This window comes from Pseudopodoces humilis, chromosome 4, assembly GCF_049639895.1.
Source record: "Pseudopodoces humilis isolate 2021_Gansu_Grassland_sample_001 chromosome 4, ASM4963989v1, whole genome shotgun sequence".
Classification (NCBI taxonomy): Eukaryota; Metazoa; Chordata; class Aves; order Passeriformes; family Paridae; genus Pseudopodoces; species Pseudopodoces humilis.
In genome coordinates this window covers 42,603,981-42,628,670 of record NC_142203.1, presented here as the reverse complement: position 1 = coordinate 42,628,670, position 24,690 = coordinate 42,603,981, and the positions used below count along the sequence as shown (strand labels likewise).

At 35.5% G+C, this 24,690-nt stretch overlaps 1 protein-coding gene across 2 annotated transcripts in view; it reads right to left on the bottom strand.

Moving 5' to 3' along the window:
• LOC102103304 (guanine nucleotide-binding protein G(q) subunit alpha) overlaps positions 1-24,690 on the bottom strand; it is a 115,064-nt gene that overhangs the window by 4,310 nt on the left and 86,064 nt on the right. For both annotated transcript variants that reach the window (XM_005522645.3, XM_014252330.2), the window contains exons 4-6: positions 15,641-15,769; positions 14,564-14,693; positions 2,023-2,176 (exon numbers count right to left, since the gene is read on the bottom strand). In XM_005522645.3, coding sequence (XP_005522702.1) covers positions 2,023-2,176; positions 14,564-14,693; positions 15,641-15,769 — 413 coding nt within the window. The remainder of the gene's footprint in view (positions 1-2,022; positions 2,177-14,563; positions 14,694-15,640; positions 15,770-24,690) is intronic.

Genomic DNA, 24,690 nt, shown 5'->3' with positions numbered 1-24,690 from the left:
GTTACCAGTCTCTACAGATGAAGGGCAGCAATATTAGGCCTCACAATAGCACATATATATGCGAGTATTTGTGAAGAAAATTCTTGGGCTTCCAAAGACAACGATTTCCTCAAAACAAATCACTTTGTTTTTTAAGTGGTTTCCTAGAATTTTGTTAAACAGTTTCTCAGTAGCACACTGCGTTTTCTCAAAATCTATTAGCCTATTCAGAGAGATACCTGAATTTTCACACTTCTATTCTTATTTAAACTTTTATCTGACTGAGGTTCAAGCACAGAAAAGTATGACCCCAGGAACTTAAACAAATTGAATCAATTAATGTTAAATTTAGATGGCAAAGCGGTTCTGATCTAAGTAAGACACTTCGAAAAGAACTACCATATGACTAGCATGCAAAGCCTGTCTTCACGTGATAAACTGACCTAGGAGCAAGGCTCAGCCTCCCTCTCGAAGCTCTTACTAATGCACTGTGCAGCAGAACTCCTTAATTTAATCTGTCCAATTTGCCACCCTGGCCAGCAGTTCTCACCCTTAGGCTACATTCTCCCTTCTGAAAGTGAGAGAAGCAATCCAGCTGAAAAATACCTATTTCTGATACCCTCCTCAGAACTCCCACATCCCCAATGTACTGGGACAGAAAAGGTGACCACACCTTGACCTCTGCAAGGCACAGACCCCACCCTGCCGCCAGAAGTAATCAAATCAAACTGTAACTTTGTCTCTGGAGACAGGTTCTGCAAGATCTGCAGCATTAAGAAACAAACAATTCTCAAAGACTTGCAGGTCTTCACTCCCACATCCCTGACAGTCCATATTTTTTTTCTCTCACCAATGGCAAACAACAAGAGACTCAAAGTTTCTATGAACTAAGTGTCCTAATTTTGTCTATTTTTTTTTTCTGGACAAGCATTTTACACTGGGTTTGTTAACATTTGAGAGGAGGTAACATAGATGACCACAGGGTCTACTCACCTTTGGGATGTCATCTAGTTACACATTATTTTGTTACACAAAGAAAATTCAAAAGAACAAGTATATTTCTATTCAACTGCCAGTTTTCTTCTGTATGTTACTATGAAACTATATTTACACTGACTCATAAATAATATGATCTGATCCTGCAGGCTTTTTACTGTTCTCTTCCTCTTTAATAGAAAACTAGAAGTAAATTTTTCCCATTATTACTTTCCATAATCAAACATCAGAGTTTTAATCTTTCTCTCAGCTTTCCAGTCGGCTATTCCTTCCTGGTGGTTCAAAACTGTTTTTCTTTTTAAAAAATAGGCAATTTAGCTCTTTACACCTCTTATTATATCAGTTTGATTTTTCTCTGTTACCAAGGCCTCCACTACTCAGTTACCTAAAAATACTTAACTTTTTCTCTCATGAGAACTTCCTAAAAGTACACCTTTAGTAGAAACACTTATCCAGCGCAAAATTATTATTATTATTAATTTTTTTTTTTAAGGACAAACACACTAACTTCACATAATTAATATAAAATTAAAACACAGTTTAAAGAAGAACAATAAAAGGGTGCAAGGAATGGTTTCGTGTTTCTCTGAGTGTTCCAGAAAGCTTCTGACATTTCTCCTTAGGTATTCAATAGATTTGCTTGTATAAAAGCAAACCTCAAAACACCAAAAATACAGAAGACTGCTGAAGAATTGAGAAATGTGTTTCTATTTATTTTTAACTCATGTATTTCAATTTAAACCCTCACCCTAACTTCTGAAAAATGACAGGATGTGGTTCACTACTAATATGACAATACTCATCCAGAAGTCAACAATTTCCCAATAAAGGTTCTCCTGTGCTACCCACAAGTCATTACAGTATAGAACAAAATCTCAGCAGTCCAAAAATTCCATATAAGTTCAACCACATTTTACAATTTTTTAGTATTTTTAAAAATTAATATACCAAAGGATCTATCTGTCTAGCATTTGGAACAAAGGCTAGCAAAATTTATCAGTACTACAGTGCAAACAAGTCATAAAGCTCTGATGCCATTATACTTACCATCATACTCTGGAAAATAATCAACTAGATGGGAGTACATAATTTTCTCCTCTAGTAGATCTTTTTTATTTAAGAACAGAATAACTGATGAGTTCTGGAACCACGGATACGTGATAATTGTCCTAAAGAGTGCTTTGCTTTCTTCCATTCGATTCTGGAATAAAAGAGAGAGCAGAATTTTGGTGGTCATGAGATTTTTTTTTTTTTTTTTACAACACTCATGCACTTTCACTCGATTTGGTGAAAGTATCCATTTCCCATTTTGCACTTTCCTACTAATATATAAGATCCAATTAATTAAATTAAAAGTAACAAGCAAGCAGTAAATCAAATATTCAGGCATTTTTCTTTTGCAAATTCAGCTAGTTAAGCATAAGTATTCTTTAAAACTTTAGTCATGAACATGAAAATGGTAACAGGGTACATTTGCAAAGTCTGAATATGCACAGTTACAATCAGCCAACACACTGGTCGTTATCGAAATGCAAGTCATTCATGGTAGAGACACATACAACACCACAAGACAACCAATTCAAGTTTTAAGAACACTATTTATTTTACATGCCTTTCCAAATTTTGAAAAGAGTTCAGCAATTCTTAGAGATCAGCTTAAAATAATTTTAAGTAAATTTAAAACCTGAGAATATTCTGTCAATCAAAAAACCAAACGTTTATGACAGAACTTTAAAAAATTGTGAATTGTTAACCTTGTTTCTAGCATTGTTTCCAGATGAAGAATTGTTTACACCTGGTGGTCTAATATAATGCTTATTGTTCAGAGCCTATGGAACAACACAATGCTTATTCTGTAGGAAGAAAAACTGGAAAGCAACTAGCCAGCCCAGTTACACTAACTTTCAGCAGTTCACCAGGCAGTTGGGTATGATTCTGGGGTTGCTAACCACCAGGTAACCATCAAAGAGACCCCCAGGACAAAAGAATGCATGTGCAGAGGTAGGGGGAACAAATGTCAAGGATTTTGGGGAAATGATTATCGTACGTATGTTGATTCTGGGACAATCAATGACTATGTATGTAAAACACAGTATATAAACAGAAAATGTCCTGTACTCAGCACACACAATATTTGGAGGAGCTACCCCCTCATGCATCTGGCCGAATAAAGAATGCCTGCTTCTTAATGCTACACTGGGGCTGAGGAGTTTTACTGATTTTTGGCAACAATGTCATTGAATTAGCCTTTAACTCCTTAGCTACTCGTGAAACCACTTTGTATTATAGCTGAAATACCAGCAAAGCCTACAGTTATTTCTATTAGTAACATTCTTTTGTCACTGTAGAATAATGTTCTAATTCAGTTACTTCTGAACAGTTAGGCTGACTTGATTTGGTTAATACAGAGCCAGAGCAAATACGATTTGAAACACAGGAACTAACTTACTCCTTTTATTATTATTATTTAAAGCTGCAGCCCCCTGAAAAAGACTGCTTCACCACCAAACAGGACTCCAGAGAACGACAAGAGCATGAATCCTGCAGATTCTGATTTTGCTGAGCCATACAACAATTTGTCAGATAACTCAGACAGTTTTGCTGCAAATGTACATTTACTTCCATTAATTTGCCTTTCAGAGAGGCCAACATAAACATGAATGGGAACTTTAAAAACACAAGACAAACATAAAATAAAAAAGGAAAATAAAAACAAAATAGTAAACGAATTCAATTTTGTAGTAGAAGTTAATTATTTGATCTGTTAAACTTTATTGCATGTTGCTGTGCTGCATGAAAATAAATAGCTGAACTTATATATTGAGAAACTAATGCAGAGTACTACAACATTTGCTTTCATGCAGTCAGATCTCATGACCCATTGACTTCAACAGTGCCAGGATTTCACTCTGAAAGGAAAGAAACACTAATGTCAACACAGCTGAATGTAAAACTTAACTCCCTAGACGAATTGTTAATAAGAGGTATTTTCTCCTCACCATTCCATATAGACTTCCTTTCTTAACAAGACCTTAAGAAAAGGCAATGTGAGCTACCTAGCAGAGTTAGTTCTATGGTCCACCTTGAAAAGTTCAGTTCCATGGAACACTTGCAACTCCAGAAATACTTAGTGCTAGTGTTACAAAGTATCAGTATTACTAATTTTAGTGTCTTCTTCAAAAGACTAAACAAGCTTAGGTCTCACACTATCTTCACAGGACATTGGCTCTGGGCCAATAAATTTATAAATTTATAAATCCTTTGCAAATTATTTCAAAGGGAAATCAAAGCAAATAGTGCAAGGATGGTGAACTGACATTTTGATATGCTGTCATTTATAAATGTAGTCTGCAAATGTTTTGTAGGAATTAAAAGACAGCCTAGAGATTTTCAAGTAATTTTTATCTGCCTGTATAAAGAAATACAAGTCCTCAGTTTGCCATAACAGATTAAAATGCTATAATAGTTTCATTATTTTATTTTACTATGATTGATTGATTTAAGAAAAAAATATTAAGTGATTAATTTTTGACTAATCAACCTCTGCTTAACTTTCTGCTGTCTTTTATCTCTCTTGTTTATTGAATTACAAAGGGCAATTCATCTTTTATGGATGTCACAGCAGATAAAAACAATTTTTATGCCAGAGTTAATTCCTCCAACAAAAGTGCATATTATCCTCTAAAATCTGTCATAAACTGGTTTTCTGTTCCTAATGATAGCTTGCTCCTTTGCATGCTCACTCTTTTGCTTTATTAAATATATGTGCCATAATATTTTTAATCAGTTTAATTAATCACAAGATGATATAGTTGAACTGCTGTTCTGAGAGGAACTTAAATTTAACAAGATGCACTACTTCTTGTGTAAAAGACAGTTTCATTTTACAGTATTTTTACTGGAAGTAGGGATAAGATTACAAAGAATATAGGAAGAGTCCAGCATTGGGGATCTGACCTATCTCACCTTCTGTAGATGCAACATGGAGGAAGCTTTGCCAAAAAAAGCAAGATGGTGTGGCTCTTCAAAAAAACCCCAATGAAAACAAATAAGCAAACAAACAAAAACCAACAAAAAGCCCCACCAAAAAACAAACCAGCAATAATGGGGAGTAGGCGATATTTAATTGTCTGTAAAAGTACTTTATCTCCTTTTATGAGCAGCTCTATCTCTACAAACTGTTTCCAGGAAAACCTTCTTTCAGCCTCAACAAAAAATGCTGCTTGAAACTTGAGTAAGTAACATACAGAAATGTGCAGCTGGATCTGGCTCAAGGCTTTCTCAGTAGCTGACAGGCAATGTCAGCAGTGAAGCCAACCTTCAATAGCAATCCCTGTTCAAAAGCAGCAACAGCTCATGACAGCCTCCCTGGCTTGGCACATAGACAATGAGCAGCAGGATTATTTTTATCACATCCCTAAACATCTGCTGGCCCAGGCAAGTTCCCTGCTCAGCTTTTGTCTGCAGCCAATCCCAAACTGCATAAAAACATATAGATATCACTAACTGTTCCTCTGTTTTTCTTCTTAGAATATACAGATGCCAATGTAAAATTCTCCATCTTCCATACAACCTGACAGAGTTGCCAGTCCAGTGTAAAAATACCATTATGTAAATAGAGTAAGAAATACAGCAGACACATTCCAATAATTAATTTGTTAACTATAAACAGGTTACATAATATTAGACAAAGTTATCCTAATATTCAAATAAATATAAAGAGAACACATTGTACTTAATAATGAATCACATGACTGTCCAATTTTATGACTAGAAACATGTTTTTATGAAACAAAAATAAAATGGAATTTCTTTCTATCATGTGCCTCTTATATAAAGATTTTATGGAAAGTTTTTGCGTAACTGTTACGCATTAACACAACTACACACAGAAGTATCAACCACGTTCTCCCACACTTTTATCCAAATGCAAACTTAAGGAAGACTAAGTTTTAATGAATTAAAAAGGGGTATACTTCCTCCAATTTTATTTTTATATGTACACTTTTAATTTTCCTACTAAAATGATGATTTCTAGTTTGGATATAAATACTGAAATTCTCTTTGCTATCTGTTGCTCTGGAAAAATGTAATTACTCCTGCAATTAGAGAAATAACACAACTGGGACGATTTATAAGCACTCAATTGTCAGATCCTGAAGAACACCTGCAAGAGTGCTAAAACAGCATTTAAGAGCTGTATCAGCTGGTACCCAGTGAAGGGAAAGCAGCATTTCCCAGCTAACAAGCAGTGCTTTGACAGAAAATACTTAGTAAAATAATCTGAAACAACAGAGAAGCACTAGTGTAGTTTCACCCATTATGGTCTTAATGATTATCTAGAGCGGCATCTAGTGGGCATACGGTAACTCACATACTGAATGAAAAATGATTAGTTTTCTCTTAAAAAATTGTTAGCAATTTAAGCATTGTCTGTTAAAAATTATGATTTCACAGATTCTGAGGAACTACATTTTGTTGGAATGCAGTGAGGGAGAAGGTGGCAAGGAGGTAAACAGGCACTTTTAAGTGAACAACTTGTTCTGTGTATGTAACTTAGGCAGGCTGGCAAAAATGCTTACTTGAGTCAGAGGGCATTCAGAGATGATAACTGCAGAAAATGAGATACTGACGCAAGAGAGCTTCAGAAAAAGCAGCGTTCGTATTTCAGAAGGTTAGTGTCACTGTAATGGACTCTATTATTTTGGTTGACAAAACCCTTCACTGTGAATTTTTTTTATGTACAAATCTATACTAACTTGGACAGTTCTCCATTATCCAACAAAGACTTCCAACAATTATTTTCACAGAAGCGATGTCAAGCTGTACAGAAAGACCTACAGTGTATTTCTTGTCTAAAAATTTAATGAAGCTGCCACGCAAAAGCTGGGAAATAATAGAGGAAATGAGGAAGTGGGAGGTAAGTGCAGAGTCCTCCACTGTGTAAAAAAATAAATGCAGCATCAAAATTGGAAGTGCTTTGCATTTTTGCCAGCAGTATGAAGTATAATCTTGTAGCTCTACTATGGTAGCTAGTCATCTCAGTAAAAGCTGCAATGGTTGTACAAATATTTTGATGAGTAACACAACCGCAATCAGAGGCCATTTCAAACAAAGCTCAGGAATAATTCCTTTATTTTGTTCACTATCTTCAATCTTTCGGTAAACTAACCTGAAAAAATGCCTTCTGGTAGAGGACTGGGAAGACATCTCTGTAAGTAAGAACTGCATTTTTTAGTCACCTGGAAGAAGAACTCTCAACTCTCCAACAAACTAAATTTTCAGCAGTGCACTTGAAAATACATGGCAACTTTATGTACCCAGCAGAGACACAGATTAAGCGACAGCTGAAATCCATCAAATCAACACGTTCAACAACCATAAAAAAATAGAAAAAAAAAAATACTGCCCAAAACAAAAATAGCCTATAGAGTAGTCTATAAAAGATGGTTCAAGTATTGCTGTCAAGTACCTTTTAAATCCAAAAATGGCTCTTAGATTATTTTTCATGATAAAACATGAATGCCAGAACTGACTGGTTTTTTTAATACCTACATGTATTTGGGAAAACTGAGTGTAAATATTTTAAAATCAAAGTCTCCCTGAAAAAAGCTCTTTTCTGGACAGTTCTGACATTGGTTATGGCGGGGGGGGAGGGGGTGGAAGGGAACGAAAAAAAGAAGGGGAAAAAAAAGGGGAAAAAAAAAAGCAGCAGCAGTCACATCTTTGCCAGTAGCAACATTTACAAGCAGTGTTTCTGACAGCCTCTGTATGCCAGTCCATGATAATCCAACCCCCCATTTCCATTATGAACCACGCACTTGAACAAAAATAAGAAAGACTGACCCCTCTAATGCAAATCTTTCCCAGCACTGATAGTTTACATTCGAAAGGTTCTTTATCCATAAGCCAAAAATAAATATGCATTTGTGTGGACAGGTATGAACAGATAGAATACATCTAGCAATGAGGTTTGGCACAGGTAGTTATTGTGCTATTTTCTCAAGTTTCCAAATAAACAATCAGTTCTAGAGATTTCATTTCCCATGGGAAAAAGTAATTAATAATTAATTCCAGTTCTAACTGGAAGTTTTTATTATCCCTCTGCCATATGCTCAATTGTTCTGGATTGTTGGCCGTTGATGAAAAAACCAGCCAACTGAAGCATTACTTTTATTTATGATGTAGAAAAACAGAAGTCCTCTGATCTCAGAATTGTTTTCTTTCAGCCTTCATGCTAAGCCATGTATGACTAACCTGTGAATAAGGAACACAGTGCTGGAAAAGAAGTGGAAGCATGCTCATATGTGAACAGCGTGAGAGTTGTGATGAAAAAATGAAATTTTTGTTCAGATAATTGCCTCTTTGAAGAGTAAACATACTCTGAGCTGTGCAGCCTCAAGCCATTTCTTATTTTTGCCCACATCAAAACAAAGTGTGACTAGAACACTGTACTAATTTGTCACCTGTTAACGTATTACACAAATATGTTACAAATGAACACTACACAAGTTCCATCTAGGCTCATCTCTTCTGTAGATGTACTTTAGTTCGGATTCAAAAATATAAGCATGTGTGCCTGCATCTCCATACCAGTATAAACACAAATGAGCTAACAGTAAAAATACCTATCCTGGGTTTCATGTAATTATTTTAATGTAATTTTAATAAATTAGATTTTAACTGGAATGTTTTTTAACAAACCAAACAACATTGATCCTTTCTCTGTAGGGCAATCTACAAACAATAAATTTTTCCATCAATGAAAAGAACAGTGCCTTTATTCAGTTACTTGAAGCACAAAAGCATTGCAGAAAACCATGCTACAAAGTTCGTTCAGTTTCAATTTCCAATTGTGGCTGAGATACTGAAGCCCTAATTTTCTTAATATCCTGTTCTGCCTTCATCTGATGAAACTGCAAGACAGTTCTTCAGTGGAAATTAAGTATTGTGAAGGTAACTACATTAATGTAGATATCCACTGTCAAATAAGAGTTCTTCAGGGGCATTGAAGAAGCTATGGAAAAACCTTGACATGATGACAAAGATGGTCCCCAAGGAAACAAAGGAAAAAACCCTCCTTTCACATGTCATACAATGTTTTTTCTAGAATCAAAGAAGAAATTACATTGGAGTGTATCTTTACATCGAAGTCAACAGGTATAACTCCTTGCTCCCAGCAGGAAAAACTTTTATCCTATCATTTTACTCATGGCTGTGTTCAGTCCAGCTTCAATCATCTCTCTTTAGGATGGAAATCCTATCCTCTCTACAATTCTGCTTTCAGCCCTTGTAATACAGGACCACCAAGTCAAAAACTGTTTTCCTGATGGCCACCGTATTTACAGACTATTAAGTCACTTTAATGATCCCCTGTTGGTAATGTTTTGGACTAAATATTTTCAAGAGCAACTTTCTTCCTGGGGTATTTAGCTCCATGCCGCTTCCCTAAGAGACTCAGATCGCCCCTTCTAGTGCCATGTAAGCATCTGGTAGTGGTAAATGAACCTGCTAGTCTGTATTTCAGAAACCTGGAAGACTTGATGGGGTCACACCTGCACTTTGTAAGTAACAGCTACTGCTTTAGAAGTCTGTAAACTCCAGAGAAAAAGCTGAAAGACTATGGGATGCTGAACACAGAATGAGAAAGTATAAAATCACAGCAGCAGAATTCTCAACAAGTGCAAGCAGCAGTCTTCACACATCTGGCTGCTACACCACTGTATGTCACACTGCAGCACAATGGAGCAGGTTTAGACAAGCTTCTGAGGAACTCCTTCAGTTCAGAATGAAGAGAATTGTACCTCATGCAAAAATCTATTTTAGAGTATTTCAAAAGGGACTGATCAAGACTGGAACAAAAAAGATTCAATCTGGTTATCACACCAGGTTAGATGATGCAGGTCCTTAAAGCTGACAAACCATATAGTAAGGCAGTGAAAGCCAGTGGACGAAAGATGGGGAAATTATGCCATCATTTTTTTTTAATGTCTATTAAAAAACTGATTTTGAGCAAATGACATTGAGCATTATGGCATTTTTCAAGCTCTCAGAAGAGACATATCCTGGAAAACACTTTTGTATGTATGAAAGAAGAACAAGCAGGAAGCAGTATTAGACACAGTTTGAAGGCACAGAATCACAGAATGGTTTAAGCTGGAAAAGACCTATAGGGTAAGGTGTCTATGATTTCTTAAGCCAAAAAAATCAATTTTCCTATTAAGTTAAAATCTCACAATTCTTAAGCCATTCCTGCCTGCTTCATACATTACAATCCTTTTCTACAAGAGCTGTAATCTGGGATCAAACCTGTATATACATGATTATAAGCAGATGGTACTTTTAATAAAACTTTAATGAAAACTGAGTGACATTTTGATGATAAAAAGGGAAGGTGCTCCTGTTTTAAGAGAAATTCCATGTCATTATAATGTTAAAATTACCAATTTTGGCTGCAGCTAAATCAAATGTAATTTCTTAAGACACAGTACAAACTTTAAAAAGGGCTTTAAAACAAAAGGTATTTTTTCAAAGGTACAGCACTCTACTTAGCAACAATTTCCTCTTACCGAGGAGGTTCACAATTTACCTCCAATCCTGTTAGAATTTGACATTTTACAATTTAACCAAAATGTATTCTGATGAGAATAATCTAAACTGGCATTTTCCCCCAAAATATGTTGTGCAATGTTCAGAATACTCATAATGACTTTCATATAAAAATCATCTTTTATCAATGCATACTTCATGCTGTCCAATGCCTCTGTTGCTTTGCAGCCTCTGAAAATACCTCAGGAAAGACTGCATTTACTTTTTGATAGTTTAGAAAATGTCTAATTTTCACTTAGCCTATTAATGAAATTAATTTAGATGAACTGAAGAAATTGTATTCTGTCTTTTCTGGTTTTGCTCTGAGAACCCTAGAAAAATAAAAACATATACATAACCACCACAGAACTATACAAACTATATGAAATCTTACAGACCTTAAGACTTCTAGTGCACTAATAAATATGTACAAGCTTCAATAAGTACTCTTCTCTATTTTGCTAAGTATTTACCTAGCTGTGCAAAGGTAATGAAAACCACTTTTTTATGGAACTCTATTTTACAGATATACTGTTACGTCTCTAGTTCTTGCATAACTGCAAGTGGCTATGATTCTCTTACAAAGCTGGAACTCATTTTCCTAACTATTGCACTGAGATGCTGAGATTTGATATGTTGAAAGGAGCTACCTCTAATACATATTCAAATATAGCATATCCTGGAAATCTAGAAAAAAAATGCTTTATTTAAAAAAATAAGTTGTTTTTAAACACAGAGAAAGTTCTAAGCTTTACCATTTGATAAAATTGCCAGTTTCTCCAAATTTGCTAGCATAATTCAGAGCCAGAGTGTGACCCACGAGACATATCATAAATCCATTTAAAAGAGAAATGATTCCTTCATTTTTTATCTCACCTCTAATCCTACTGGAGTTTTCTGAAAAACTGAAAAGGTCAAACATTAATAATTAAATTTATAACATGTTGTCCTTTGTCACATCAGATCAGACTGATGCAATATTTACTTAATTTACAGAACTATTAATGTAATTAGTATATTATGTCCTCTGGTTCAAATTTTGTCCTCATTTTCCTAGACAGACTTTAGATTTTATTAAGAGCAGAATCTGGAACAGTTAACTATCTCTCCTATCTCTCCTTTGTGTTTAAGTATTTCATGACTGTACATGAACTGAAATTTTTGCAGGATGTGTTAAAATATACCATCCTTACCGACTCCTCCTGTTTTTTATTTATGCACCAATATCAAGTTATATATAATCTAGACGCACACTTAAAAGAGATGCCATTGGGTCTGAGTATCGCCTGTTAGAGAAATCATAGCTAAAATGCAGTGGGACAGCCAGCTGTGCTTATCTTCAGGACTGAAACTCCCAACTCTTCAGATATTTGTCATGGGAGTGCAATTTCATGAATGCAAAATTCACAAGTCATGCTGCATATGCCTCTGAATAACAGGCTGAATAACCCTTGTCTTATTTTCTGTGTATGTCTTGTGTATACAACAGTTATATTCCTCTGAACTTTTAATTCTTAACTCCTTAAATGGAATGAAAATAGAAACAGTTCCCAGCTCCACCTCACTTATATCCTGCCAGAGACACTAACAAAGGCTCCCAACTAAATGTAACCTTATCTGATTTATAATCCAAATGTATTTCTCTTGAATATAGTGAGCAAGGAAAGAAACACATTTACAATTAACCATCCATCAGGCACTACATTTTGAAATAAAAATCAGGAGTCTTTATTTCCTAATGAGGAAAGTCATATAACCACCACCCCCCACTACCCTCCCAAATAGAAAATAGTACTTTTTTAAGGTTTGTATTTAGTTATGAAAATTGTATTAATGAAAAACTGTATCAGCTAAAAAGGATGACACAAATGATTAAACACTACACTTTTCTTCGTAAAAATGTACTACAGGAAATGAGACTTCAGGCAATATGCAGTGGACTAATTAGAAAAAGAAAGCAGGCCACCTTTCAAAAATCATAGTTTAATCAGGCCATGAAAGCAATGAAAAGGAAATAGCAGAACACTGTAAATTGTCAAGTCCAATATTTTAATTTCAGTATGAGGCACGCAGACCAAGGAATGATTAGATTCTATCCTAGTATCACACTGATGGCACATATATTAAGAAAGTAGAGCATTCATACACACTCCCTTCACTTTGGTGCTAAACTTTCAATACTGTTCCACAATTTAAAGCTATGTGTGAAAAGTATCTCTTGGCTGGTTACCAAAATCTTCAAGTTAAATCACTGTCTTCCCTCCTGAGGTTGTGACACATCAGTGAAGAACAAAAATATCTTTGCGGGTTGAATTTCTTAAATCAAGGTGTCAATAAACACATTTAAAGCCGTATTTCTGCCATATGCACATTCAGACAAACTATGCTTTGCTTTAAATGGAATAAATAAACATATTTTTCCATTAATTCTGGGACTGCAATGTTTAGAGATACAGGGGAGAGAAAAAGGGAAGAAGGCAGTGTCCCGGCATATGATGAAAATATAGACAGGCTACAAGTTTGCTGAAAGCCAAAACTTCACTTGCCCAGATTGATGCTCAGCTCTAAAACTGTCTGGACCCTTTCCAGAGTTAGAGTAACACAGGCCTAAGTGTGCTGGAAAGCCGACTAGACTAGGTACGCATATACAACTTGAAAACAAAACCTGGTTTGAATTTAACTCAGGAATGTATTTTAAACTAGAAGTCAAAAGGTTCAGATGTTTTCCTCTGTTGTTAAAAAGAAACATGAATAGTTTAGTAGTGAGGTTTAAAAACCACCTGCAAGAAGGTTTTGACTTCCATGAAGCTTATTTTGAATATTCTTTTTTGAATAGTCTAACTACCCAAAATAGTTAGAATAATATTTGAAAATTATCGTAACTAATTCTATCGTAACTAACTAATTTATGCAATTTCCAATAAATTTACTTTGATTTGTGTAATTAAAATGCTTAGTATTTGTGTGTTTACTTTGTGGCTACAAAAGAATAATGCAAACAGAAGAAGACAGAACCAGACATTTCCAGTTTGACTTGAAACAAACCAAGTCTGACAGATTTATCTTTCTTAACTATTCATGTCTAGCTTCCAAAATTACAGGAGATGAAGCTGGTGCGGACTACACCATAATTTCTGGAAATTCAGTTTTGAATGACACAGACAATTATTCAATTAACATAACAATAACTCTGTTTTATGAAAACACTACAAATGTAAATGTTTCCAGAGCTCCAAGTTTTTAAAAAAAAATAATCATAAAAAAAATTCAAAATACAAAATGTGATTGTCCAGGGACACCTATTTTACTTTACATCAAGCACTTTCTTAAACAGTACAACTTGTATACAGCCATGAAGAAGGTATTTTCAAATGTTTTCATTTTTTCATCTAACTTTTTTATGTATGTGCTGAAAGATTTGCACAGGGCAGTGCTAATGAGCAAAATTCATAAAAGTTTGATAAGCAACTTTTTAGCCCTCAGGAGAGGCAAAATACTCTCCCCATAAAAAAAAATCATCCTTAGTCTTCATTTGAAACTGCATTCAAAATAATGGATAGTGTGCTTTGAACCCTCAGCCCACCCACTTGCTTACTTCTCTTATTGTTTTTTTTTTTTAAATAAAAATACAATATGCACCTTGGGCTTTAAGTCACAGGAATGAAGTTTACTACCCTAGACTCTGTTCCTTCGGAATCTATACATTTTGTCTTGATTTACAACACCTATTATTGTGGTGTAAATAACAGTAACTGAACAAACATATTCAACTATATTCCTCCTCAAAACAACATAGAGACTTCTTTGGATCCATATGGATCCACTTAGCCCTACTTGAAGATTGAGCCCTTCCTCCCCTTTGACACCTAAAGTGCTTCTCACTGGCACTGGGAACCAGTTGTGCCTAACTGCTTGTAGATACATTCAGGAAACACCTGGGACTGGATTGGCAAAACCGCTTTTTTTTTTTAACTCATGAGTTTTATTGACAATTCCTTACCTCATTATCTGACTCCACAAGCACTTGATCATATTCACTAAGAGCTACTAGGAACATGATAGATGTGACATTTTCAAAGCAATGTATCCATTTTCTTCTTTCTGATCGTTGGCCTCCTACATCAACCATTCTGCAAAATCAACAACCACATCAATTCCATGAACACCTTAACAGAAAAACCCCAACCACAAACCCAACAAAATTCTAGGATTTAGCTAAAAACACAAATTGCTTTGGTTTTCTTAATGATTTTTTCCACTGATATTTAATAGCATCTGTTCTAAGCAGACAATCATGTTTACTTTAAGTTTGATGGATTTTCTGTATTTGAACAATTTTGAGTCTCAAACCCCTCAGAATTATGAGATATAAAGGTCTCATAAGCAATAATTTGGCAATGTACGCCACATGTATTCGGCAACGGATACAAACAAAACAGACAGTGGACCACCTTTCTGCCTCACATATCAGAATCAAAATCCACAACTTGTTAAAGCTGCCCCATTTTAAGCACAGAAACAGAAAACAATGTGCATCTACTAAAGGTTTTGACAGCCAAAATCAAAACTCATGTTTGCTTGCAGAGTATTCCCACTTCATCCCACGTCTCAGTGTAAACATGGGTGTCTAACTTGTAATTACAATTCCATAGTTATTTTTTAAACAACTGTACTAGCACTAAAGTAGGGTGATATCTCTCTAGAAGTCACCTACACAAATAGCAACTTTTTACTCCATAATTTTTATGACAAGGACAAACGATTGTATGTTTTCAGATTATTATGCACTGTGAAACTTTGATATATATATTACTGAAAAGATGAATTGCAGATTTTCTATCAGTAAAAACGACTCTCAAAAATAATAAACCTAACTGTCTTTGATCCTTCTGACATCTTCAACATGAGCTCCTAAATATATGTGGACAATTACATGAAGATAAATTGACCAAGCCCAAATTTTAGAAATAGAATAATTGCTTTTTATGTACTTTAAACCAGTATCATTGCTTGGCATTGCTAATGTAAAAGGAAACAAAAGAAACAAGTAAGTGGGTGCTAACATTTTTTTTCCTACCTGAAAATGACGCTTTGTAGATCAAATGGATATTCAATGATCCCTGTTGTTGGGACTCGAACTCTGAGCACATCCTGCTGGGTTGGCAGATAGGTGGAATCTGCTATGCGGTCCAAATCATTAAGATAGCTATAAACAGGGAGAAACAACAGGAATGCTAGACAGTGACACCATCATCCCACTGAGGGAAAGAGAAAGGAAAACTTGGGAAGGAGATGGGCTGTGAGGTAGGGAGAAGTACAACAGAAAAAAAAAAAGCATTATCTGCAGAAAAGAGGGGACAAAATATAAAAATGTACTTCATCCCCACTTACATAGGTTCAAACGAATTCAACAAGAAAGGTAATGTAATTATTATGGTGTTTTTTTCCCATACAACTTTGCTTGGCTTTCAAATGTAAATTCACCAAAGTTGTCAATTACACAGAGGAAATTTAGAGACATAGTATTATACCAAGTGTGAAAAATATAAAATTGCTTTGAATATAAGATGCATTTCTTGATATTCAGTCTGAAGTGCCTACACACACACCCCTAGATAAACTAACATGAACCTTCCAAAGAACAATGGACTGCTGTAGAATAGATAGCAGTCTACAGCAGTCTGGTGAGCTGACTAGTAATAGATCATTACCATTTATAAAATGACAGGAGGATAAAGAGCACTGTTTTGAGATTAAATTAAAATGGAAAAACCCAACCTGACAATTAAAACACTCTCCAGGATCTTGTTACCAGGAGGCAGCATAAACTAATTAGTGGGATCTCTGGCACCTGAAGTCCTGCATTCACTGAGACTTCTGATTAGGTTGATAAGCCTGCAGTACTTGAAAGACACCCCAGTTGACTAGAAAGTAACCCAAAATTGCTATAAAATTGTTTGTAAAGGTTCAGTAACTACAACATAGAACTATCCTGTTTATTGGTTAATGGTGAGTTTCAATCATAAAGCACCAGTGTACTGAACATTTTAATTTACTGTCACGAAAAACATCCTCCAAAAAAGAAGGTACCCATGTGTGTTTCCAGGAGCTAGATATCTCATGATGTCAGTGCACCAGGAAGCTTACACTCTACCCATGGTGGACATGTGGCAGAAAGACTGCTGCAGAAAACCAAGTTCTTGACATTTGGCTAGTACACAGCAGAAAAATAACCTACAGTTAGCCACTATAAAGCAACATAACTTCATTCAAGGGATGAGAGCAATGGTCTTATAATTTTATAGTGATGATGAAATGCCTCATTTTCCTGTTTCCTGGAACCTGTTCCTGTAGTAATTAGTCCAGGCACTCTTTTATAAATAATCAGACTTCTTCTACATGTTTTAAATTACTTTTTAAGAAAATAGTGAAAAGTTATCCTGACCAATGACAGAAACAAAGAAATTTAAAATAAGCTTAAAGTAAAAATACAGAAGAATTTGTTAGAATTGGGGAAGATCCAAATTACTATTGGCTCAATTATATAATTATCAAATTTCCTTCACTATGACTTTATTAATGGAGTATCAATTCAATAGTAAATAGCAATGTGAGAAAGATGTATTGAACACTGTATCTCAGGTAAGCCAGAAGGTACTAATCTGAAAATATTTTCTGAGAATGCTAATTGGTTTCTGGCAGAGAGAAAGACTTGAGAATCTGAGCACAGGATCAGCACTCTGGGTTTTTTACACAAAAAGCAGCAGGAACAAGCTCATCATCAATTTCTTAGTGGAAAAGGAAAAAAACAAAAGTGAATGACATCCATAACCATAAGAAAGTGACAGACCCCAAGTAAGATTCTTATTCCTTCCCACCCACATAAGAATTTGATTTATTTTGTGATGAAATTTTGGAAGGCGATAAAAAAGCATTACCAGTCATTACATGCTACAGTAATATTCTTAAGAGCAAGAGAATTTTAACTGAACAAATTGGCAGGCAGCCAATTTACACAAATGCCTTGGTGCATTCCTTTGGCAAGCTTTAGTTGTGGTCTCCAAGGTGAGCCTAGTTACTTCATCTCTGCACAGTGGACGTTTTACTAAAATACCTGGGGTAAGGCACATATGGCTGATTTTAGAAATGTGATCAAGCAAAAATACTATTAAATTGTTACATCTCATTTGTGTTTCTAAAAATCAATAAATGAGCAGATGATGTTTTGTGGGGTTTTTTGGTTTTTGGAACTTCCAGAAACATTAATTTAACCTTAAAAAATACTTACCTTTTCCCTGTCCTCATCCTTTATGCTCATGTTCTGCTCACTCAGTAGCCAAACTCAGAACACTGCCTTTTCACTCCTTTCACCTGTAGCCCCCTACAGAGCCTATACAGTCCACAGAGGAGTCCTTATGTATCCTTATGGAGTCTTACTTAATTCCCTGGATTTCTTCACTTAAGAGATTAAAGAGTGTTGGGTGGGCTCTCTAAGAACTGTCATGAATTACACGCTCAAACCCAGAATCAAGAAATTAGTGTCAAAACCAGAAGTATCTCACAGAAAAAAAAAATAAAATCAGAAGATGCACAAAAACCCGTAACAAGAAAATCTTTTTGACAATCATAATCAGTATCTATGGGCTAACAAAATCCATTTAGAATACATCCTGCAGTTTTTTTTTTTGTTTTCCAGTAATATTTAGCCGCTACCACTTTTATTCTAACTTAAAACTTAATAAATGAATGTATTATTGTATCAATTTATTTAAATTAAAATATCCCAAGTCTTTGTTGTACAGCTTGAAGTCTTTTATCATTGCTGTTTTAATGCTGTGACCATACAGCAAATTGTAAATGAAATTCTTCCTAGACAGAAAAATGGTTTTAATTTTGATTTGTAGTTCCTATGTTTTGTAGTTTTCATTGATTTTTTTCCCCTTTGTTTGTTGGGTTTTTTGTTTATGTTTGTTCTGCTTTTTGGGGTTTTTTCACTTTTTTGGAGTTTCTTCACATTTCATTTTAAAAGAGACTTCTGCTGAAAAATTAGGTGTGCTGGAATTCAGATTTAAATTAAGTTTTGCACTGTTATTCTGAAGCAAAGGAACAGGTATCTTCTGCTACTGATAGTTCTGCAGACAATTACACTTCCTGTTACCTAATGAAGGTATATAATTTTGTGTTCTGCTATCAACAGGGATTAAACGTGTTCTGCTATTCAGGGGGATTAAACATGTTTCTGAAAATCAAACTGAAAGCTCTGCCAGCAGCAGCAACAAAAGTTGCCTTCAAGATATTTTAAAATCACTAAAAATGCTGCAAGTTTCCTTTTAAATTTACATAACCTCTAAAACAAAGTAAAAATTTAAAAAATCTTCTATTTTCTTTAAGTAAGAACAACTAGCATTGGGATAGGGTCTTTCCCTTCCATCTTATGCACTGTTTTATATCATTGTCTGAAGACTTTTGATATATGACAGAAATAAAATGTCTCATTTCAGTCAGATGCAGTCTTCCTATAATACCAGTGACAGCAAAATCAACACACATAAGCTCAATACATTATCATAACTTGTGTATTAATTGCAAAACACTACATCTCTATATCCACAGTACTACACAGACAAAAACCCAAGGCATTTTCTCTTAATGAAGCACAAGAATGGATTTTGGCATTGCATTAGAATGGACGGGGTGTCAAGTCTGATCATTCTGAACAACTGGTTGTTGAGCTGAGTCACTATTTCAAAATGCTGAGAGGGAATATGTAAATGAATGCAGCTGACTACATAAAAAGAAAAGACAAATAGATTACAATTAATATTTAAAGACATACCAGCAGCACACACATTTCTCACATACTACTATTCTAACTGTTCCTGTAACATTGAAAATTTATTATTTGGCTTACCATGGTTTATTTACTGTCACAATAAAGACTTATACTTTCAAAGCTTCCTTGTACCAAAATAATTGGATTGGATGAATTTTTTTTTACCCTCATGAAAGATGGGGTTTAAAGAAATTCCCTGATCACCACAGAAGTGCAGCATTGCACACATAAGCTTTAAACATCCTACAGCTTATTAAACTAAAAGTAAACTAAAATGAAAGTAATGTATTTATTTTAAAATTTATTTTTAAATTACTTAATCGGGCAGCAACTTGAAATTAAAACATCCAAAGTGCTAGCTAATGCCAATTGTCTTCTTTCAACTGTCAACCCTAGCTGCTCCTCTGCCCATCCCCAGCTGCCAGCCCCTTCACTTGTGCAACAGCCTGATAACACACTTCCGTCAAAATTATTTGGAATAGTGAAGAAACACTACTGAAATTGTTCTGATTATGGTTTATTTGATGGATGTGGAAAGCCCATAAACTCCAGCAGGAAAGCAGAGTGCAGCTACTTCCTCTACTGGCTTATCTGGCAACCAGGAGAGAACTTGTGAAGCCATGGCTATGTGGAATGTGTTGAGTTTTTGAATGTAGATGGATGAGAAGTAAATGATGATTTTGATGGGCTTTTGGATGCACCTGCTTACTAATAAACTGTGGTTCTAAAGCACTTAGCTAATGCAGCCCTAAAGTACTGACAACTATACTGCTCTCCTGGGCAAACAAATCCTACATATAAACAAAAAATATAAACATGTAAGACATATGCACAGTGTGTTTCAGGGTAGAAGCCCAACTCAAAATGAATTTACAAATACTGCCATCAGTACCAACGCACCCAACTCTCCAATGTAAACTACAACTGGCTACACATGCACTCTCGCAAACAAATCACAAGACTTGACATAGCTACATTCTTACACAAAAGGAGTAGCCAATAACTGCCCTGACCAGATATTTTTTCGGTTTATTAGCTTAAAATTTTGAAGTCATAATCACAATATGGGTATTGGAAATACCCTGGAAACCATCCTGAGAGCTAGTCCAATAGTCAGTAACCACCATCATTACGTGCAACTCCGCAAGACATTTAGGTCTCAGCTACATGGTACTCAGAGCTCATTTTCACCACCTACTAAGAAATCTTATTTTGATGAGTCACACTGTAGCTATATGGCCTCTCACCCAAACAGTACCTACTCAACCAGGCATTATAGAAAGGAAAGAAAATGGGGAAATACATGGTTCTGAGTAAATTTATAATACAGTCCAAGTTTCAAAATTTAATCATATCTGTAATTAGTTTTAATAAAAATGAATTTTAGTGGCTGCTGAGGTAATTTTCCAGGGGGTTGCCATAGTGACAGGCAGAGGGTGCATTACTGAGGCAATGAGTATGTAATGAGCTGCTAGCAGTGGACCTCCCTTGACGTCAGGACAAGCTGCCAGCATCTAGCAACACACCTGTGATCCGCAGGCTGACCAGAAGCAGAGGAAGACTTTTGTTTTCTAGTCAGCACCAAGAGCAAAGTATTTTTAATGCACTTTACATCGCCCATGTCAAGGTCCAAGCCTGCAGCCAGCTTCAGAGAAGCTGCCAGGTTATGGAGGTGCTAATAAAGCCCTTGAAAGAAAGCACATGTCAAAGTACTGTTGGCCCGCATTTCAAAATGAACAGCAGAAATAGGATTATGGAAGTAGACTGACTCTGTACTTTCCTATATGTATTTCCATATAGAAATCAAGCAAGGAAGTGAGACTCCTAAGCTTAATAAACAGACCACAGTTGTTTTAACCATTAAGTAAAGTTCTTTAATAAATTGACTCTGACTCCAGCCACCACAAATGCGCAGCTCAATACTGAGCCTATTTTCTACGGCTGCATCACCTAATGAAGACAGACCATCAAAAGTCACTTTTATTTTCTTTCAGAAATTAAGATCTTGGAGCACTTTCAGCATGGGGCAGACAATTCAAAGAAACACCCTCCTCCAGACATGAGCTACTACTTACCAGCATCTTTGAGGTGAGATTTTTCCAAGTAATCAGGTGATAAAGAAGCATTTTCTAAGGAGTAAACCTATAGGATTTATTCCTTAGAAAAGTTCCATAGGAACTTAGAGAATTTAGTTCCATAGGAACTATGTTCAGCATATAGCCTATTTGATCAGGTGCAGGCAGTAAGGCATGGGCAGGTACAGCCTTCCATCTATCTCTATCTACTCATCAGTACTATCTAATAACTTTTCCTAAACTCAGTAGGCAAAACTGATGTAGCAAGGTGCTGAATTAATACTCACTAGCACACTGTGAAATCCTGTGCTTAGGAGTCTTGAGAGACACTCTGAGCACAGAAGTCCCTGGAGAGCAGAATGCCTCTGAAACACAGTGCTGATGAGAAAGGATCTGACTGGCACCATACCAGAAACACTACATTACAAATCTCTAAATAAAACCAAACATGTTGAGATAGAAGTAATTATTGGCACTGATAGAAAGGTCAGTGTAAAACCAGTGAAGATGATTTGCTATAATCCAGCCAGCCAACACATCTCTACAGGAAAACCTGAGTATTGGGAACAGGGAAGGCACAAACCTCAAAAAGTTCTACAAATTCCGTCATTTAACACAAAGGTTTGTTGGTGATTTCAGTGTAACCACATCTATAAAAGCAAGACCTATCAGCAACATATCACATGCAAATGATTTCACACTGTATTCAATGACATGACAAATTATGGTACAATAGTAACCATAAACATTTACATCTTTTCAACCCTGAAGTTCTGAGGTTTAATGTAAAAAAAAGCCTTTTTCTCAAGATTATGATAGTTCATGAGTATAACCCTCTCCAAATGCTCTGCATAGACACTGGAGCGCAAGAGAAAATAGAAATGCAACCAAAGTCTATGACAAAGAATAATTAGGCAAGATATTTAGTAAGATTTAATGTACCTCTGTCCTTTGAAGCCTAGCTACTCTAGAGTGGACTGGGGCTTTACTCCATACTATTGTTGGAGTTTGGGGTGGTTTTGGGGTGGGGTTGGAGTTTAGTTTGTTCTGCAAAACTTTGAGCCAGCTGATGTCTGTCCAAACAAAACTGTCCAAAAAAGCCCTAGCAACTAATTTTGACCATGTGCTGAAAAACAAAAGCCTTTCTTCTCTTACATCTATAAGAAAACACACAACTAGCTTGACTTTCAACAGGACATATGCAAAATGCTAAAGCTGCTGTAGCAGGACTTTTCCTGCCTCACAGAGTTGCCAGAATAACTGACACAAGTGTCCTCTATGCTAACAGGCAGCAGTTCAGTAAATGGAATCAATTTTCAGCACACAAAACTAAATACAAACAAGTACTCGCTGTGTTCTCAGAACTTCTGTAGAGGTTTGTGTTTCTAAGACTCTACACCATTGATGAAAAGTTGAGGTAAATTACCAGTTTCCAGAACTACCTCATCTTAATCTACAGTAAACACAATAAACCTAAGATTGAAGTGAAGTAGGAAGAAGTCACAGTGTTGTTTTTAACCATATTCCACCCAAATCCTACCTAGCTGTCTTCCTCAATTTCTTACATCACTAAAAGCCAACCTTAGCAAAGGCTAAAAAAGACAAGTCATCAAATAAAAAAATGCTCATGCAAATCCTTCTTTTCAGGAAACGTGGTGTGAAATTATACAGTCATTAAGAACATGTTTGGTGCTGCATGAAAAAAAGCATCCTGAAAGAAATACATACTGTATACTGCTTTACACTGTCCCACTTCCCGCTTAGAATTTCCTAAGTTCTGTTGCATAACCTCCAGTTTTTCTATGGGAAGCAGTACTTTGATATGCATGTCCCATCTTTCTTCAGACATTGCTTTTATTTTGGGACTATATCTGAGGCATAAGATAGGATTAGCATGGTTCTGCTAGTACTTGATCTTTAAATTTCAGACTTTAATTTTTATTTGCTGTTTCTACCTTACTATAAACCTTAATAAGGCTGTGTATACTGTGAATACACAAAAGCACAATCTATGATTCTACAACACAAATTGCCTTCAAGTATAGCTTTAGGACCTTCAGGTCCATTTTTACAAATGATGATAAGCAAGAACTAATCAACAGTTTATTAAATAATAATGTACTTAAACATCTTTTAAATTATGGCTATATGGTTTTGTCACTGCAATCTAATGATTGGTACACAGATACCCCAGACAGTTGTTCAGAATTTGCTATCAGTTCAGCTGCACAGCAGGTCTCACTTTCAGACAGTATTACTCCTTCTGGAAGAACCATCATGCTCTAAGAGTGCCCTACACCTTTATGAAATAAAAAAATGATTTCTAAAGGTAATGCCAAGAAATGGAGTAAACTGCAGTAGTAAAAACTTAAGATTCATATGCTGATCTTGCCCACTGTGTACCTCCAAACACATTTTATTTAATACGTGCTAATTTCACTGAAATGTATGTGTTTTGGAGGAGTAACACTGAAGGAAGATGCTATTTTTAGCTGACAGGTATAAATTAATTGTTTAAATGAAGTTCTGAGAATACTTCAAACTCAAATGGAATACTGACATAGAAAAATTACTAGATGACCAAAGCCTTACAACTCCTGCTACAGCTTTACAAAAGGTGTACTTTACTGAGCAGACATCACCAGGTTTCACCTTTTTTTTCTGTTAAAAATCAGTGATATGTTGTAAATGACCTTAGATTCACACCCTTGAGCTCTTATTGTATAATAAAGTATGGGAATCTGCATTTCTGTACTAACTGTCCAACTATCTCAGCTGACAGCGTATACAAAGCTGTGCAACTGCAGGAACCAAGCTGTTAAAATGCAACATAAAATGCATAAACAAAAGCCTGGAAGACTATACATGTACGAGAATGCCAAGGCATGTTTGACTAATGAAGCAGTATATTACATAATAACAAAATGCGTTATAGATCCACTGGCATAGCTAACACACTAATGGGAAAATTATATTTAATTAACTTAAGTGTTAGAAAACATAGCCATAGAAGGGAAACTAAACAGATATGCTCACTGCTTGTGTAGCAACCACAAAGTCCTTGGTTGGAGGTACACAGTTCAAATTGAAATACTTCAATTTCATTTGGCCAGAGAAAGATGAAATTAAAAATTTGAGCCAAGCAATGCTCTGGGACACCATCTAGGTCTTTAACACTTCCTACATTTTGTTCATGAATGGTAAGCCCTTAGAGTCATA